Below are 18,535 nucleotides of genomic sequence, written 5' to 3'. Positions count from 1 at the left end.
AGCTATATTCAATTGTATTCTTCATACTATAAAATAATGCCACAGAATTCTAAGCAAATCTTGTCTGCTAAATGAACTAATGCAGCCCAAAATCATACGGCATTGCCAGAACAGGGCTTAACATAAGGATAACTTAGAGTATACTATTCTGTCCTTCTGAAATAGACAACATTTTCTTCCTATGTTTCTTCAGACCTGTCTAAAATAAATAATGTATTTATTGTGAAGGTGTAGGCTATATTACATGGATTTATTAGACTTAAAATGTTGATGTTCCAAAGGTCAGCATCATTGGCTTGTAGGCTATGCATGGAAGCCAGGAGATGCTAAATGTGTTTATGTTAATTAACAGGCAAGTACCGTGAGACACATTTTACAGAGCCCGTATGTTTTACATTGGTAATCTTATTAGTCCCATCCTTCAGCTCCATTCAACCCCTCCCATCCATCTCTCAACATCATCCAGTCCCACCCTTCAGCTCGATTCAACCCCTCCCCATCCATCTCTCAACATCATCCAGTCCCACCCTTCAGCTCCATTCAACCCCTACCCATCCATCTCTCAACATCATCCAGTCCCACCCTTCAGCTCCATTCAACCCCTCCCATCCATCTCTCAACATCATTCAGTCCCATCCTTCAGCTCCATTCAACCCCTCCCCATCCATCTCTCAACATCATCCAGTCCCACCCTTCAGCTCCATTCAACCCCTACCCATCCATCTCTCAACATCATCCAGTCCCACCCTTCAGCTCCATTCAACCCCTCCCATCCATCTCTCAACATCATCCAGTCCCATCCTTCAGCTCCATTCAACCCCTCCCCATCCATCTTTCAACATCATCCAGTCCCACCCTTCAGCTCCATTCAACCCCTCCCATCCATCTCTCAACATCATCCAGTCCCACCCTTCAGCTCCATTCAACCCCTCCACACCCATCTCTCAACATCATCCAGTCCCACCCTTCAGCTCCATTCAACCCCTCCACATCCATCTCTCAACATCATCCAGTCCCACCCTTCAGCTCCATTCAACCCCTCCACATCCATCTCTCAACATCATCCATTTTGGATTTCTATTTGCCATATATTTTTCAACTGTGCTGCTTCACAAAAGTACTGAAGCTTTCTACTCTCATAGCTTCTACAGATTGTAAATTAAAAATAAACATTTTTGCTAAAATAATTATTATATTATTGATTGACTATGGCTTTTCAAATCACATAGTATTGCTATCTGCAGCGTTAGTTCTAGGCTAATGTTGCAATTCTTCAGACATTCCTGGACCTGTGACCAAAAACGAGCTACAAATGGGCAATACCAAAATAAATGATCTAATGACTCTGCCTCCTCACAGCAAAATCTGCAGAGTTGGGAAGATTGTATCCCCCATATATATAACATTCTATTGGTTGCAAGAATTCTGTATAGTAATTTAAATTGAAAAATTAGAAGTTTTGAATCCGGCCATGTTTTGCATATCAACTCAAACCATATGCCATGGAATGGGTACATCGAAAATCTCTTCCCAACTATTTTGCAATTTATATGGCACAGCTGTCAAGTTTTTTGGTTCTTAAATTAAATTGGCATATGTTTTTATTTATCACACTTTTCTTTAACCATTTATCTTCTTTAATACAGGGCCGACATACAAGTTCCTTACTTTTTTCCCCTTCTACTTGCCTCTTCCATTTTTGTGGTAATGCTTTATGAAGAATGTCTTATTTCTTTTGGAACTTTTGTGAGTGTAACGTTTACTGTGAATTATGTATTGTTTATTTCACTTTTATTTATTATCTATTTCACTTGCTTTGGCAAGGTAAACATATGCCAATAAAGCCCCTTGAATTGAAAGAGAGATATAGAGAGGAGGGAGTCTCTCTCTCTCTCTCTCTCTCTCTCTCTCTCTCTCTCTACACACGTTAAAGCTGGCGCATGCTTCATAACGACTGGACTGGTCATACAGTTCAATGGTTAGTGATTTTTGATGCATCAATATATTTCACATAAAGGCTCTCCAACCCTGTTTTTATGATTCATACATACTTTCCTAACTCTAAAATGTGCCTAAATAATCTACAAAATCAGATAATTATTTTAATCTACCAGTTGGTACTGAAACTGAGACGAGTATCCATGTATTTAGATGGATTTCTTTCAGTGAAACTTTCAGTATTCTGAACCCGCAGGGATCTAATTAAAGGTACATGTACTGAAAACCTTATTGAACATCTGTTGGCCAGCAAGTTGGAGGGTTTTACAGCGGTTGAAATAAATATATTCAGCCTGCAAAGTCCGTTATGCACCATCATAAGGTACGTCTGAGTACTAACTGCTGAGAAGTGCGTAGGAAAGGTGTCAATTCTGAATGGGGTCTTAGGGGAATTCTTCAAGCATAGTCATTCTTACAAAACATGGTGCCAAATCTCTGTTATTTCCTCTAACACTTTGCTCTACAACCCAGATCCTTCCAGATACAAACATGGTGAATGAGCAACACTGTCTGGTGCTATTCTGAAACACAAAGCAGGAAGTGGTTTCTGAGACGGCTGTCTCTCTGCAGTGACAGAGTATTTAGTGCAGAGAGAGAAAAATAAGCATTGTATGTGGTGTATTATAGTAGAGCTTTAAGTTATGCTGAGAGCATCATGCCAGCCCAGATCAACACGATACAGTACAATCACACACTAGTCAACAAACACAACACAGTTTCATGCTTTTAAGCAAACATTAACCCGTTTTAAAAAGCCCTGGGAGAGTAATACATTCATGATTATGTTTTGTCATACAACCACTACTACAAGGTAAACCAACACACAATCAAATCACACCATTACATTTACATTTTAGCTAACGCTCTTATCCAGAGCGACTTACAGGAGCAATTAAGACGAAGTGCCTTGCTCAAGGGCACACCGGCAGATTTCCGCCTAGCCGGCTCCAGGATTCAAATCAGCAACCTTTTGGTTACTAGCCCAACACTTTTAACCACTAGGCAACCAGGACATTGAAGACTAGGATAGCAGTGCTTCTATAATATATGTCCCAGGGGAGGACTGAGGAGGTGGGATCTGCGGAGGAGCGGAGGAGACCAACTGAGAGATGAATCATCCCTGACGAGGTATTGCCTTTGTGTGTGTGTGTTTGTGTGTGTGTGTGTGTGCATGCATGTGTGTAGCTGGGCTACAAAGCTGCTCTTTCTCTCTCTCTCTGGCAAGACCTGTTGCTAAGGGATATGCCAAGACATTTAATTGTGGATTATGACAAGGCAGACAGTCATGAAAGAGAGCAGCCCTATTCATCTCCTCTGACTATGATACAACGGGAGAGAGAGAGAGACAGTGATACTACAAAGTGGAGAGACGCAGCACTTCAAAACCCTGTTCTGTTTGAGGCCTGACATGGATGTTTACACAAATGAAACGCTTCCTGTGGTGTTGTGTTTATAAAGTCCTAATTAAACTCTGATTTCAACAAAGAAGGTGGAGGACAACCCACAATGTATCCTGTAACAGCTCTTCTCTCCTCTCCAACATCTATGAAGATGTACATTTATGTTAGGAGGAACATTTCTACTTGTTACAACATTTTAAAATCAGTAAGCAGGCTGTGACATTTCTGTTTCTGACAGATGCCAAGTCCTTTTTCCAACCTGGCCCTGCTCTTCATCCAAAATAGACACAATAACATGAACAGAAAAGTTTACACAGAGTATTGTATCTGTTGTGAATGAGATGCTTTTCTGTAAGACAAGGTCATTTCTGACTCATGAGATATTGCTAGAATAACATGTCTCATGCACTCTTAACAGGAAAACAGCACAGAGAAGATACAGCTCATGAACACAGGGGGAGGGGGTGAGTTTCCAAACCAGTGTTTGCAAACAACAGAAATGACAGATAAACAGAAGCTCTGTTTGTTGGGCACAGCACAGAGCGCATGTCATACAAGACAAACCACTGCTGATTAAAATACAAACAACCCCACCACCACATCCCAGGTCTATTGACGGGTACACTGTGATGAGACAGACGCGGCCCACAGGCCTGAATCCCTACTGGGGGTCTGTGATTAGAGTCAGCTAGCTCAGCATCTCCTGGGCCAGGGGCAGAGAGGGAGGAGGCTTTGTCCCAAATGGGCCCAGGTCAAAAGTTGTGCACTACATAGGGAATAGGGTGCTATTTGGGATGCATGAGAAGAGAAATGCTAATCTAGGAAACAGGCAGGCTTTGCTGACAAAAACAAGTGCCTGGTGTGGAGAGCAGCTTGTTGACAGGCCACTTTGATGACAGGATGAGGACTCTTTTGTCTGGTTCAAAGGGACCGAGGCAGTAAAAAAACGGTTAACCAAATTGGACTGGCGCGTTGTGTAGCTGGTCTTCCCTTTGTGTGTGTGTGTGTGTGTGTGTGTCTAGTAGAAGGGCAGGTGGCTTAAGGGTCTGTAGGGTCTGGTTTCTTATGTTCGGGAGATGTAGTGAGACGAGACTCCCTCCAGAACCCTTGGCTTCCTATTCTCTCCACTACCCGGGCTGCGGCTAGCGTGAAAGTAAGTGGTGTGGCTTTGTGCTCTGTGTTACAGTGATGAGCTAGTGACCGGAGACTAGGTCTGTGACCGGAGACTAGGTCTGTGACCGGAGACTAGGTCTATGTCCCAAATGGCACCCTATTCCCTATGTAGTGCACTACTTTTCTATTCCCTATATAGTGCACTACTTTCAATCAAAGCACTGTGGGGCCTCGTCAAAAGTAGTGCATTATATAGGAAATAGGGAGCCATTTGGGACTCAAAGCAGGTGGATTCGTCAGGCAGACATAGCGTGCACTCTCTGACAGCCTGAGCCTTATCAGAGCACAGCAACACAGTCAGTAGAAGTATAAAGCAGATCTGAGCCCATACTCATAAAGCGTCTCAGAGTATGAATACTGATCTAGGATCAGGTCCTCCATGTCTATTTAATCATATTTATTATGATCTGAAAGACAAAACTAATCCTGGATCAGCCCTCCTACTCTGAGATGCTGTGTGAATACGGACCAAGATTACAGAAGAAAAATACCAGTGAGTGAAACATTCTACCACAAATCAACAACAGAACATTACCAAGTGCTGTGTGGCCTGACCTCTAAACCAGAACATTACCAAGTGCTGTGTGGCCTGACCTCTAAACCCAAACTAATAGGCTAACAATGTTGGGCTTCCATGGAAGCAGCCGAGAGGGGGGAGAGTGATTATAAAAGGAACACAATGTTTTGCCTTGATAGTCCCTTTAAATGAAAATGAGACATGCCACAAGGTGAAGGTGGGAAAATCAGCTGTGATCAAAGTGATGAGCGTTTTATCCTTCCTATCCCTCACATAGTGGCATTGTGACATGAAGGGGCACTGTGGTGGTGGTGGTGTGTGTGTGTGTGTGTGTGTGTGTGTGTGTGTGTGTGTGTGTGTGTGTGTGTGTGTGTGTGTGTGTGTGTGTGTGTGTGTGTGTGTGTGTGTGCGTGCGTGCGGTCTAGGCCAAACATCCGCACGCACGCACGCACACACACACACACACACACACACACACACACACACACACACACACACACACACACACACACACACACTTCTATTCCGTGTTTTATCAGAGTAATGGGCTCTGAGCAGAGGAGGGGGGAGGGAATCATACTGGGACAGCCAGCTCACTCAGGAGACCCTGTAAAGGGGGTAGGGAGGGAGGAGGGAGAGGAGCAGCCAGGAACAGCCAGCCAAAAGCCTACTCCTGAGACACTGGATTCAGACAGAGCAAGGGGCCAGCAGCCTAGCAAATTATATTAGGGATATACTCCCTTGAGATTAAAGGCCGGGGGAGCACAAGCATGATAGAGATAAAGAATCATTATCTATATTTACCATGTCTGGGGGAACTAATGCAGGACCGGCTTCACATACCATCCAAGGCAATTGTAAGAATATATCTTTAAGAAAGACCCAGGCTTTCATATCACATTCCCCAAACAGCAATCAGGATTCACTCATTTATATTATGCAGGTTAGATCATCTCTTTTTGTAAGCCTTTAAAACAGGATGTCATCCAGTAACACTAACAAGAGAGATAGAGGTTGGTGAGCTACTGCAAGTGACTGACCCAGGCTAGGTCCTCATACCACACCCTTCCCCTGAAGTGTGCAGTTGCACACTCTCTCCCCATCATCGATTTAAAAGCATAGGATTGGTGTAAGTATTGGCTGGAAGGAGTTTCCACCATTTCCAGTGTTAATCTGCAAAATTGTAATTATTTGCCTACCTCCTCATGCCTTTTGCACACATTGTATATAGACCCCCCCTTCGTTTTCTACTGTGTTATTGACTTGTTAATTGTTTACTCCATGTGTAACTCTTTGTTGTATGCTCACACTGCTATGCTTTATCTTGGCCAGGTCGCAGTTGCAAATGAGAACTTGTTCTCAACTAGCCTACCTGGTTAAATAAAGGTGTTCTCAACTAGCCTACCTGGTTAAATAAAGGTGAAATAAAAATATAAAAAAAATAAAAAATTTGTAAGGTGCCCACTTTAGAAGACATGTGGATAATAGGGATCCAGCTTGTAGTCCTGTCCAGTGTCCAGTCACAGTCAGGCTCAGACTACAGGACATTCGCCAGAAGGTCAGACTGTAATCTAAAACACCCTCGTTCCCCTGTGGGACAAGCTAAGTGTAATTCATTCACAAACAATTAATTAGAGGCAAAGCAAGGCCTCACACAGGTGACGCTAATACGTTGAATGAATCACTCAGAACAGAGGCAACAAACACAACATTACACACTTCAATAACGCATCAAGTGTGTGATAATTAATGGGGGAGGTGGAGAAATGTCCTATAGAGAGGTGTGGGAAGGGCAGAGGGCGGTTTAATGGGGCACAGGGGCAAACAGGGTGTGTGTGTGTTTCTGCTGGGTCATTTTGTGCCACAGCAAACCCCAGTGGGACTCTGATTGCAGCCAGCCAGCCAGGGCAGGTCCAGCCAGATAAATACTATTACTGTCATCTCAGGAGTAAATGTGTGTTTGAAAGGCAGCCAGCACAGAGAATGTAGAAAGACTACAGAGAGGAAGGAAGAACCGGGACTGGAGTAGACAGCAGTTTTACCCCTCGGAAGGGACTCGAGTAGACAGCAGTTCTACCCCTCGGAAGGGACTGGAGTAGACAGCAGTTTTACCCCTCGGAAGGGACTGGATTGGACAGCAGTTTTACCCCTCGGAAGGGACTCGAGTAGACAGCAGTTTTACCCCTCGGAAGGGACTGGAGTGGACAGCAGTTTTACCCCTCGGAAGGGACTGGAGTGGACAGCAGTTTTACCCCTCGGAAGGGACTGGAGTAGATAGCAGTTTACCCCTCAGAAGGGACTGGAGTGGACAGCAGTTTTACCCCTCGGAAGGGACTGGAGTGGACAGCAGTTTTACCCCTCGGAAGGGACTGGAGTGGACAGCAGTTTTACCCCTCGGAAGGGACTGGAGTAGATAGCAGTTTACCCCTCAGAAGGGACTGGAGTGGACAGCAGTTTTACCCCTCGGAAGGGACTGGAGTGGACAGCAGTTTTACCTTAAGAAGGGACTGGAGTGGACAGCAGTTTTACCTTAAGAAGGGACTGGAGTGGACAGCAGTTTTACCTTAAGAAGTGACTGGAGTGGACAGCAGTTATACCTTAAGAAGGGACTGGAGTGGACAGCAGTTATACCTTAAGAAGGGACTGGAGTGGACAGCAGTTTTACCTTAAGAAGTGACTGGAGTGGACAGCAGTTTTACCTTAAGAAGGGACTGGAGTGGACAACAGTTTTACATTTATAAAGGGACTGAAGTGGACAGCAGTTTTATCTTAGGAAGGGACTGGAGTGGACAACAGCAGTATTTTGACGTCGGGATGAAAAGCGTGCCCAAAGTAAACTGTCTGTTACTCAGGCCCAGAAGCTACGATATGCATATAATTGGTAAATTTGGATAGAAAACACTCTAAAGTTTATAAAACTGTTAGGACAGCAGTTTTACCTGAAGAAGGAAGTGGACAGCAGTTTTACCTTAAGAAGGGAGAGGACAGCAATTTTACCTTAAGAAGGGAGTGGACAGCAGTTTAACCTTAAGAAGGGAGAGGACAGCAATTTTACCTTAAGAAGGGAGTGGACAGTAGTTTTACCTTCAGAAGGGAGTGGACAGCAGTTTTACCTTAAGAAGGGAGTGGACAGCAGTTTTACTTTAAGAAGGGAGTGGACAGCAGTTTTGCCTTAAGAAGGGAGTGGACAGTAGTTTTACCTTAAGAAGGGAGTGGACAGCAGTTTTACCTTAAGAAGGGAGAGGACAGCAATTTTACCTTAAGAAGGGAGTGGACAGCAGTTTAACCTTAAGAAGGGAGAGGACAGCAATTTTACCTTAAGAAGGGAGTGGACAGTAGTTTTACCTTCAGAAGGGAGTGGACAGCAGTTTTACCTTAAGAAGGGAGTGGACAGCAGTTTTACCTTAAGAAGGGAGTGGACAGCAGTTTTACCTTAAGAATTAAGAAGGGAGTGGACAGCAGTTGTACCTTAAGAAGGGTGTGGACAGCAGTTTTACCTTAAGAAGGGAGTGGACAGCAGTTTTATATTATAAAGGGACTGAAGTGGACAGCAGTTTTACCTTAGGAAGGGACTGGAGTGGACAGCAGTTTTACCTTAAGAAGGAAGTGGACAACAGTTTCACCTTAATAACCTCTTTGGGCTAGGGGGCAGTATTTTGATATCCGGATGAAAAGCGTGCCCAAAGTAAACTGTCTGTTACTCAGGCCCAGAAGCTACGATATGCATATAATTGGTAGATTTGGATAGAAAACACTCTAAAGTTTATAAAACTGTTAGGACAGCAGTTTTACCTTAAGAAGGAGTGGACAGTAGTTTTACCTTAAGAAGGGAGTGGACAGCAGTTTTACCTTAAGAAGGGAGAGGACAGCAATTTTACCTTAAGAAGGGAGTGGACAGCAGTTTTACCTTAAGAAGGGAGTGGACAGCAGTTTTACCTTAAGAAGGAAGTGGACAGCAGTTTTACCTTAAGAAGGGAGTGGACAGCAGTTTTACCTTAAGAAGGGAGTGGACAGCAGTTTTACCTTAAGAAGGGAGTGGACAGCAGTTTTACCTTAAGAAGGGAGTGGACAGCAGTTTTACCTTAAGAAGGGAGTGGACAGCAGTTTTACCTTAAGAAGGAACTGGTGGTACTGACAGATAATAATAAACTAACAACACATGCCACAGCTTCTATTGAAATATGACTATACGATCCCTGAGGGGATTGAACACATAAAGCCACACAAAGCACGGCAGGTATAGAGTGCAGGTTGACATTTATTGTCATGAGTCTTGTCCGGGGGGCAGAACTCTTAGATAGGCCAACTGCAAAGTCAAAATTGGCTATATTGTAAAAATTCCTGAAAACTAAAATGAGCCTTTTGGTCTACATTTAAGTTCGGGTCAGGCATTAGGGTTAGCAGTGTGGCTAAGGTTAGGGTCAGGTTTAAAATCAGATTTGAGGAATTTGTCTGTGCCAACTAGTGATCACTCTGCAAAGTTGCTTCCAGAACAAGAAAAATGCTAACCTGTGTGCTATGACAGGACAGAACAACCTTTTCACTGTCCTGGGGGTGAGGGAGACAGGGGGGAGTGAAATGGGGAGGGGGGATTGAAGGGGTGAGAAGGGGGATAGAGGGGGTGACTCTTTGGCCTATGTGTACGTGGCAGTGGGGACTGTCTTACACTGTGTGACCCCACAGTAATGCAGGGTAGAATGTCCAAGGCGCCTACCACAGCTGACACAGACCAGGCAGTAACTGACGGACTGCCAACAGCAGGCGATAACCAACTAACTCTGGTTCATATCAGATCTGTGCATCAAACCTTAATGACACGTTCTAGCCTAAAGGGTTCCAAAAGGTTCTTCAGCTGTCCCCATAGGAGAACGCTTCTTGGTTTCAGGTAGAACCATTTTGGGTTCCAAGTAGAACCCTCTTTGGAAAGGGTTCTTTCTACATGGATCCCAAAAGGGTTCTACCTGGAACCAAAACGTTTCTAAGGGTTCTCCTATGGGGACAGCCAAAGATAGCACATTTTCTTCTAAGAGTCTAGAGCTTTCTTTAAACATTTATTCAGGGTAGATCAGATTGGATGAACAGGGCAGAGAAATCAGCATTATATTTCTTCATAGCCCATTCTACATGCACTGCTTGCTTTAAGTGTAATAATGACAAGATACATAGAATACAGCTGAGGGGTACAGTGTGTGTAGAGTTTCTCTGGTTGAGCCTGTTCTATAGTGATACACACTAACATTGCTTCTTTCCTGATCTGTTTCTGAACTAGACTATATGCAGAGAGAAATCACCAATTACTGAACTAATCTACCAATTATATACAAATGAGATTGTTTGAATAAATGAATGGAACACAGATAAATAAGATGGAGAAGGTCTTTTCATAATTTGTCTAAATTATTCTTCAACAGTATCCCTCTAGAAACCAGATGATGAAAAGGATGAATTCCAGACGCTGTCTTCTAACAGGAGTAGAGGTAGGGGCGGCCAGACGGTGAAATGTATCCTGCCATGCAGAATAAACTATCAATACACAATGCAAGCTAACAAGAAGAACGCCTCCAATGTATACACAATTGTATCTTGTATCTAACTATTTTCAATGATTATGTATCCTTATATACATAATACATATATAACAAGGGAAGTCACATTGAGATTGACATGTCTTTTTCAAGTGAGCCCTGACTGGATATGCAGTGCAGATGCAGAAGTCCTCTGCTACAATGTGTTCACTCTCACTAGAAATTCCATGGCTATTAGCACTTTGTCCTTTCAAAGAAGAAGTGAGCAGAGTGCACGTTGTAAACCAATACCAGGAAGACCGGCACAGGAAGAATTGCATGTCAAGGTACATTACAAACAGAGCAGACTAGACTATACAGTTGATGTGCTTTATAGTAGCTTTATTTTGTTTAGTCATGTCGTCATTTGGATGTTTTTCCTTTTCTAAAGGAGTATACATCCCCATATATGTCCTTTGCTCATAAACATGTGTGTTTGTGTCTGGTCAGACAGGTCTGCATGGTGGCGTTGGTGTTTCATCAATAGCGGTGCTTCTCTGCATTACTATCCAATAGCCTCGGCATAAACATTAAAACCATCATCGATCAGGTTACTGAATATGAATAGACTAGAATAGGTTCCTAGAGGGAACATCACTACACTGGGTGGACCAGCAACACAGAGGTAATGTTTTAATTCATCTGTTTAAGAATGGCATTCAGGTCCATTAAGTCTGTAATTCTTAGCATCAAATTGCAGGAGAGCTTGCCCTTGGATTAGTGTAGTACTGTGTGTGTGTGTGTGTGTGTGTGTGTGTGTGTGTGTGTGTGTGTGTGTGTGTGTGTGTGTGTGTGTGTGTGTGTGTGTGTGTGTGTGTGTGTGTGTGTGTGTGTGTGTGTGTGTGTGTGTGTGTGTGTGTGTGTGTGTGTGTGTGTGTGTTACTGTGTCAATTTGGAGTACACAAGGGCCTAAGGTGAAAGAACAAGGAAAATATTTGATAGTTGATACTGCAACCAAAACCAAAAGCAATGAACTAGGTTATCTAAACCAACTGAAATTAGAGCCGAGTTGTGGGCCAAGGCACTATCAAGGCAGTGAGCCGAAATGTGACGCATTACCATCAAACCACTGTAATGTCCCAGACAGCCTCCAGGTAAATGCACTGGCCACTGGGGATGTGTGTCCCAGGCAGCCTCCAGGTAAATGTGTGCACTGTATAGGGAACAGCGTGCTATTTGGAACACAACCAGAGACTGACTGTCCAATTGACTGAAAGGTGATTCATGAGCCACGCATGCACACACCATGACAGCAGTGCTGATCAAGGATCAGGTCGCCCTTGTCCTTTTAATCATATTTGTTATAATCTAAAAGGAAAAACTGATCCTATATCAGCACTCCTACTCAAAGTGCACAGCACAGAGTGAAGGATAAGACCGAGAAAGGTCCTGCATTGTCAATTACCATTATCAAAGGTTGTCTCGGGAATGCACTAGTTGTGCCAGGGCAGGATATCGATCCCGGTTCAATTCAGAAGACACACGGTGTGGGCTGGAGCTCACCACTACAGCATCAACACAACAGGCAGAGGAGGAGCACATATTCACCCACATCATGCTGATCTGTGGTCCATGATCCACGACCACATGTTCACAGGGACACAGTGATCCAATCTACATCTCAGTGAGGCAGTCTTGCATGCCGAAGGTTAACTTAACCTACGCATACATGCAACATCAGCATCTTAGAAAACAGGGGTTTATTCACTAGGAACCAAACAGAACCAAACAGAAGCAAACGGAACGATATAGGGAGGCACCTACCTGAATTTTTCCAATAGAAACTCTTGTTTCGTTTTACGTTTGGAGTAAACTGTTTCCGTTGCGAAATGTTTTGGGCTAATTACACCCCAGAATGTTTGTCCAAAGACGTTTCTTATAAATGTCTCTTGACTAAAGGTAGCAGCCTCTACATCAACCCCTATGACACCACAGTAACTGATTCTATTCTAAAACCACAAACCTGGAGTCAAAGGAATTCATGTCGGAGGTTAGTGTTACGTTTAGTTTATTAGGATCCACATTTGCTGTCACACATGCAGCAGCTACTCTTACTGGGGTCCACTTAAACATAACATACATGACAGTGAAATATTGGTGTAACGTGAATCATCTCTATATAAGAGAGCGGCTTTCAAAGAGGCAGTGGCCACAGTGAGGTTTGTTTAGCAGGAAATAATTCATGGTTGCAGCCCAATAGAGGGGTGAAGGGGCTAGTCTGAAGAATGCCAGTACCCCCCTTTAAGTCCTGGGTCTAGAGAGCAAAACAAAGACCATATGTCATAGTGCTGCTTCATGAATATGTTCTAGAAGGACATTCCCGGGCTGGGGTCAAAGTCATTAGAGCTAATACACTTAATGACAGAATGAAACCCAATTTCAGAGGCATAACTCAAACTCTGTCTGTAATTTCTCCTTGGTTGAAGACATTTAAAATGCAACAACAACAAAAATGATGAAAGTACAACTGTCGGTATCTGTGCAATAGTGGTTTGGATAAAGAACATTTACACACCCCAGTAAGCAAAGTATTGTAAGTTTATCAAATCGCATGACTGCAATTGAATTTCAGAAGACTCAACGGTGACAAAAGGGCATTCAAGAATCTAAACAGACAATTTTTTCACCCTCTAAAAGACTTGTTTAACAGCAAACAGTTGTTTAACAGCAAACAGTAAGACGTGTTTAACAGTTAAAAAGTATGAAGCAAAATGATTCAGCGCTCATCCAAAAACATAAAATCATACATTCTCTAATTAAACTGAATCTGCAGCATCCCATCTGCTTTACAAAAACATATCCATGTCAACTCTGTTATAGACACATATCCATGTCAACTCTGTTATAGACACATATCTATGTCAACTCTGTTATAGACACATATCTATGTCAACTCTGTTATAGACACATATCTATGTCAACTCTGTTATAGACACATATCTATGTCAACTCTGTTATAGACACATATCTATGTCAACTCTGTTATAGACACATATCTATGTCAACTCTGTTATAGACACATATCTATGTCAACTCTGTTATAGACACATATCTATGTCAACTCTGTTATAGACACATATCTATGTCAACTCTGTTATAGACACATATCTATGTCAACTCTGTTATAGACACATATCTATGTCAACTCTGTTATAGACACATATCTATGTCAACTCTGTTATAGACACATATCTATGTCAACTCTGCTATAGACACATATCTATGTCAACTCTGTTATAGACACATATCTATGTCAACTCTGTTATAGACACATATCTATGTCAACTCTGTTATAGACACATATCTATGTCAACTCTGTTATAGACACATATCTATGTCAACTCTGTTATAGACACATATCTATGTCAACTCTGTTATAGACACATATCTATGTCAACTCTGTTATAGACACATATCTATGTCAACTCTGTTATAGACACATATCTATGTCAACTCTGTTATAGACACATATCCATGTCAACTCTGTTATAGACACATATCTATGTCAACTCCGTTATAAGCACATACTGTATCTATGCCAACTCTGTTATAAACACATAACTGTCAACTCTGTCATAAACGCGTATTTGTGTCAACTCCGTTATAAAGGCATTTCTATGTCAACCTCGTTACAACAGATGGAATCTAAATGGACAGAGATCAACAGCATGTAGGATGGAATCAAAGACAGTCGGCAGAAATGCAGCATCTGTTGCATTATTGAAAACATGACAGGGCAAAAACCACAGCTACAAATCAATTATTTAACACGTCAAAAACCATCAAACCAGACCATCCTCTTCGTCTCTGCTTTGAAGCCAGGCATTGAAATAATATGAATGTCCTAACAAAACACTTTAATATGACAAGTAATACAACAAGTTAAAATAAATATCTTGCAACAGTATGGTGTGACAGCAGAACACATAACTGACAGCATTCAGCCTCATCCAAAAAAAGAGCATAAACAGAAAACAAATGAATATGAAATCTTTGCGATACCTGCAGTTAGGTGGTGGATCCAGAGTGATCTCAGCAAGCTCCTTCTGGATTCTGTGGGAAATAAATGATACATGTATTGAAACTATGAGAAGAGGGCTGTGAGAGAAGAGACTCAACAGCACTAGACTAGAGCAGCCCTATAGGGATGAACAATACACACATAAACAATCATCAAGGATAAAAACACAGCAAAGTCAACAGACTTGTTTCTATTGTGGACCTCGCTGTCAGAGAGAGAGAGAAATGAGAGAGGAGAAGAGAAGAGATTTTACAGCACTAAACTAGAGTAGCCATGTAGACTAGGGACTTACACTGCCCTCTACCAATGTAGCTCTAACTGCACGTCTCTCTCTCTCTCTATATATCTCTCCCTCTCTCTCTCTCTCTCTCTGCTCAGCACAGCTAACATGGCTGCTTCCTCTTTGTTCTCCCAGGCAGAACCCGAAGCCCAAAACAGCAAAACTTTCTCTCCTTCGTTTCTTCCTATCCATTCACCCCAAAACAACACTCTCACCCCCAGCACAAAGCTAGCTCCCCTCACCTCCAACCCCGCCACTCATCCGCCCGTTCCAGTCACATTAAGCACAAAAGATTTTATTTTAAAGCTTATATGCAAATGAGGCAAAGAGGGAGAGGGAGGGGGGAGGACCTCGGGTATATTTGACAAGGGCTTTAAACCAGAGAGAGCTGCGTAGGGGGCTGTTACTAAAGCATTATTAACAGTTCGTAAGGGAGAAAAAGGGGAGGATTTTGACATACTTGCCTTTAAATACATTTCTATTCTGGTCTACCATTAGTATTTGATACATATATTAAAAGGGACAATCTGCAGTTGCTACATCCATTTTAGGACTTGTAAATCAATGATATGTACCCACTGATTCTTGAAGAATACAACTCCATTGTTTGTAAACAACTTAAATGTAAACAAACCCTATATAGCCTTAAAACATGGTTGAAACTATAATTTCAATATCATGGATGGTCAGTCCGTGTGCATCCATAGCGCTGTCCATGATTTTGAAAGTGACAGATTTTTACCTTGTCAGCTCAGGGATCCTTTCAGTTACTAGTCCAACGCTCTAACCACTAGGCTACCTGCCGCCATTGCAACTGCTGATTGACACTTTAAGGGCTATTGTGTAGATTATTCTGTTTATTTTTGAAGTTCAGATAAGATTGAAAACTGCTAAACATTTATGTATGTTAAAGTGACTATCTTCCTCTCACACAACATTAAATGTTGTGACATGATGAGGAGAATAGGTCACTATCAATACTTCACGAAACCTTGATCAAACAACTTAATAATAAAGCCTTTACTACATATGATAATGTAGTACAATGGCTGTAGTTTTTAATAATCGTATTTGGCACATGAATAATAGATTAAAATAAATGGCTCCTATCATAATAGGATTTGTGACTCAAAGGATTAAAGCATTATAAATTAACCATAATTCTTATATTAGGCTACTCAGTTTAGCAGGGTGTCGGCTACAGTAATTATGAATTATTCCAAATAGGAAGAAGACAGTGATAATGAAGACATTACCTTTTAGCACTAGTGGACAACTTGGCGGTAGTCTTGCTGGATAATTTGGTAGGTTTCTTCTGTTGCTGAGGGGGTGTGGCGGGCTGCTGTTTTCTCTCGGGCTCCGGCACTGCCGGGTCTCTCTGGTCCGCATCAGAACTACCACTGCTGGTGCTTGGACTCTCATCATCTGACTGCCCTTGTCTTTCACTGGACATGTTGATTCCCCCTATGAAGAATGAACAGAAAAGTTATGCACTGTTTCAATAACTGGGATACCTACATCATAACTTTGGATAATAACATGGTCATAGGCTACAGCTAATCGATAACTGCATTGAATCTACGCATGATGTTATTGCAGCTGAGATTATTGATATCCAGCCGAGAGAGATAGGTGTTGCTCATCATCAGACATGTAGGTTACCTCCTCAACTTTACATAACTCACTGGACTGGTAGACCCCTTTGTGGGTTGGTCTGTGGTTTGTAACCTACATGAGTAGGCCTATTCAGGCCTATGTCCTGTCTGTCAATTTAATGGTTAGATGTTGAGCATTACTGAGTAATCTTCAAAAGTTATTTATAAACAAAAGCTAAAACTATTTATACATAATATCCATTCGAGTACTTTATTTAAATCACTGTAATTTTGATGGACAAACGATGTTCTTTATGATTCCATAATCCATAATGGTCACACCACACGTCTATATCAAGCTATATGGTTAGATAAGGGTCACCAAATCATTCCATTAGCTCGATCCAATTGGCTTTTAATAATCCCCTTATAGACCCATAACACGCGTGCAAATATTGTTACATTATCGCAGTGTATTTGAAGCCTTGTGGACGGTAATAAAAGAAGGCTCGGATTTAATCCTTGTGACTAATGACTAGGGTACTATACCTTCGTTTTGGGGTGAGTTCCCGAATGATTTACCTGTCAAAAGCCAAGCAATAGAAAACAATGATACAAAACGCTCCTAGCCTACAACATAGCCACCATCACACAAATATTGGTTTGGAGAATACGAATGAAGAGCTGCAAGGAAAGCATAATTGCACCTATTTGCAGCAAGGGGGCTCGCAGACAGGCAGGCGAGCTAAATAAAACATAGCATGTTTCTCTCACTTTAGGAGACCATTATTATACGTCTATCCCCGACGAATAGGAGCATATCGACTATAAGTCAATTGACGCATTCTAAGGAACAGTACATGTTTCGAATCCGACCTTAGAGTCCCTTGTAGATCGGCAAGGTTTGTTATGGTAGGAGACTCCAGTATCAGCATGGTGTACCAAGTCAACTGATGCATGAAGTCAGTTCTGAGCAAGCTCCCTCTAACACGACAGCGCTGAAAAAAACAAGAAAGAACGATCTTTCTCCGCCTAAACTAGACTCTCCGGGGTCCTTGGAGCTTGTTCTTTACCTTTAGCGTGGTCTCGTCCTGATTTAGACCGGGTAGGAGTGTTTAAAATCCGGTGGAATTGTAGCCGGGAAGACGACGAGCTCCGGCCAAGCTGTGAACATTGGAGAATCGGAAGGAGAGGAGGTGCTGCATTACTGGCTTAGAAGAGACAGGTGGCGCTGGATAGCGAGTGAGTCAATCGTTGCTTTGGGTCCATTGAGATTGAGACAGGGAGATCTGTTTCACTCTCACTTCCAAACGTTGGTCATGGAGCAAACAGCAGGAAATGCACTGTCTGTCACTACTTGCAGTCCTCTGATATTCATTCGAGTGAAGGAGCATATGTAGGACTATTATTTTGTTGTTTTTGGGGCTTCAAAACAGCGGAGGGGAATACAGAATACAGGTTTGAACAACGCTTGTTATGTGTCACTACAGTTGGATACAATGTTGCCTTGTGGAAGTTTTCTGTGATGATTGCCTTGACTGCAGCTGTGCACGGAACGAGAACGGATCCATTGTATATAGACAAAGCTATAATGTATCCCGTTGGGAACAAGTTGAAGATTGCCAAATACTTCTGAATTTATAACATATGTATTACCTTCTGCATTTGTTTTTCTATAACGGAATATGTGTATATTTTACATTATATGTTAATAATTCATATCCTATAATATCTTAATTTAATGAATTTTAAATGTTTATCATAATTGGATAATTGAATTGAACTGATCTTATTTGAATAGACTTACAGTAGGTGCAGTTCTATTGATTGCTTCTCACAGCACTTTATTGGTGCTGTATTCATTCTTTCATTCATTCATCCATCCATTAGTTATTTGATTCAACAATTCAAAGGCAAATAAAGCACCTGTGTTAACTGTGTGATATAGTAAACTATTGCTGGGTCTTGAATGGGTACTGTCTCCAAG

The 18,535-nt window shown here is 42.1% G+C and overlaps 1 protein-coding gene across 1 annotated transcript in view; it reads right to left on the bottom strand.

The window, feature by feature from the left end:
- The window catches only part of LOC109868403 (ubiquitin-conjugating enzyme E2 E3), a 33,871-nt gene extending 15,845 nt beyond the window's left edge, over positions 1-18,026 (bottom strand). The window contains exons 1-3 of the mRNA XM_020457940.2: positions 17,622-18,026; positions 16,210-16,417; positions 14,655-14,705 (exon numbers count right to left, since the gene is read on the bottom strand). Of these exons, the coding sequence (XP_020313529.1) occupies positions 14,655-14,705; positions 16,210-16,406 (248 nt within the window). The 5' untranslated portion in view covers positions 16,407-16,417; positions 17,622-18,026. The remainder of the gene's footprint in view (positions 1-14,654; positions 14,706-16,209; positions 16,418-17,621) is intronic.
- Between the last annotated feature and the right edge of the window lie 509 nt (positions 18,027-18,535).

Source organism: Oncorhynchus kisutch, linkage group LG2 (genome assembly GCF_002021735.2).
Source record: "Oncorhynchus kisutch isolate 150728-3 linkage group LG2, Okis_V2, whole genome shotgun sequence".
NCBI lineage: Eukaryota > Metazoa > Chordata > Actinopteri > Salmoniformes > Salmonidae > Oncorhynchus > Oncorhynchus kisutch.
This window is presented reverse-complemented; position numbering and strand designations above follow the sequence as displayed.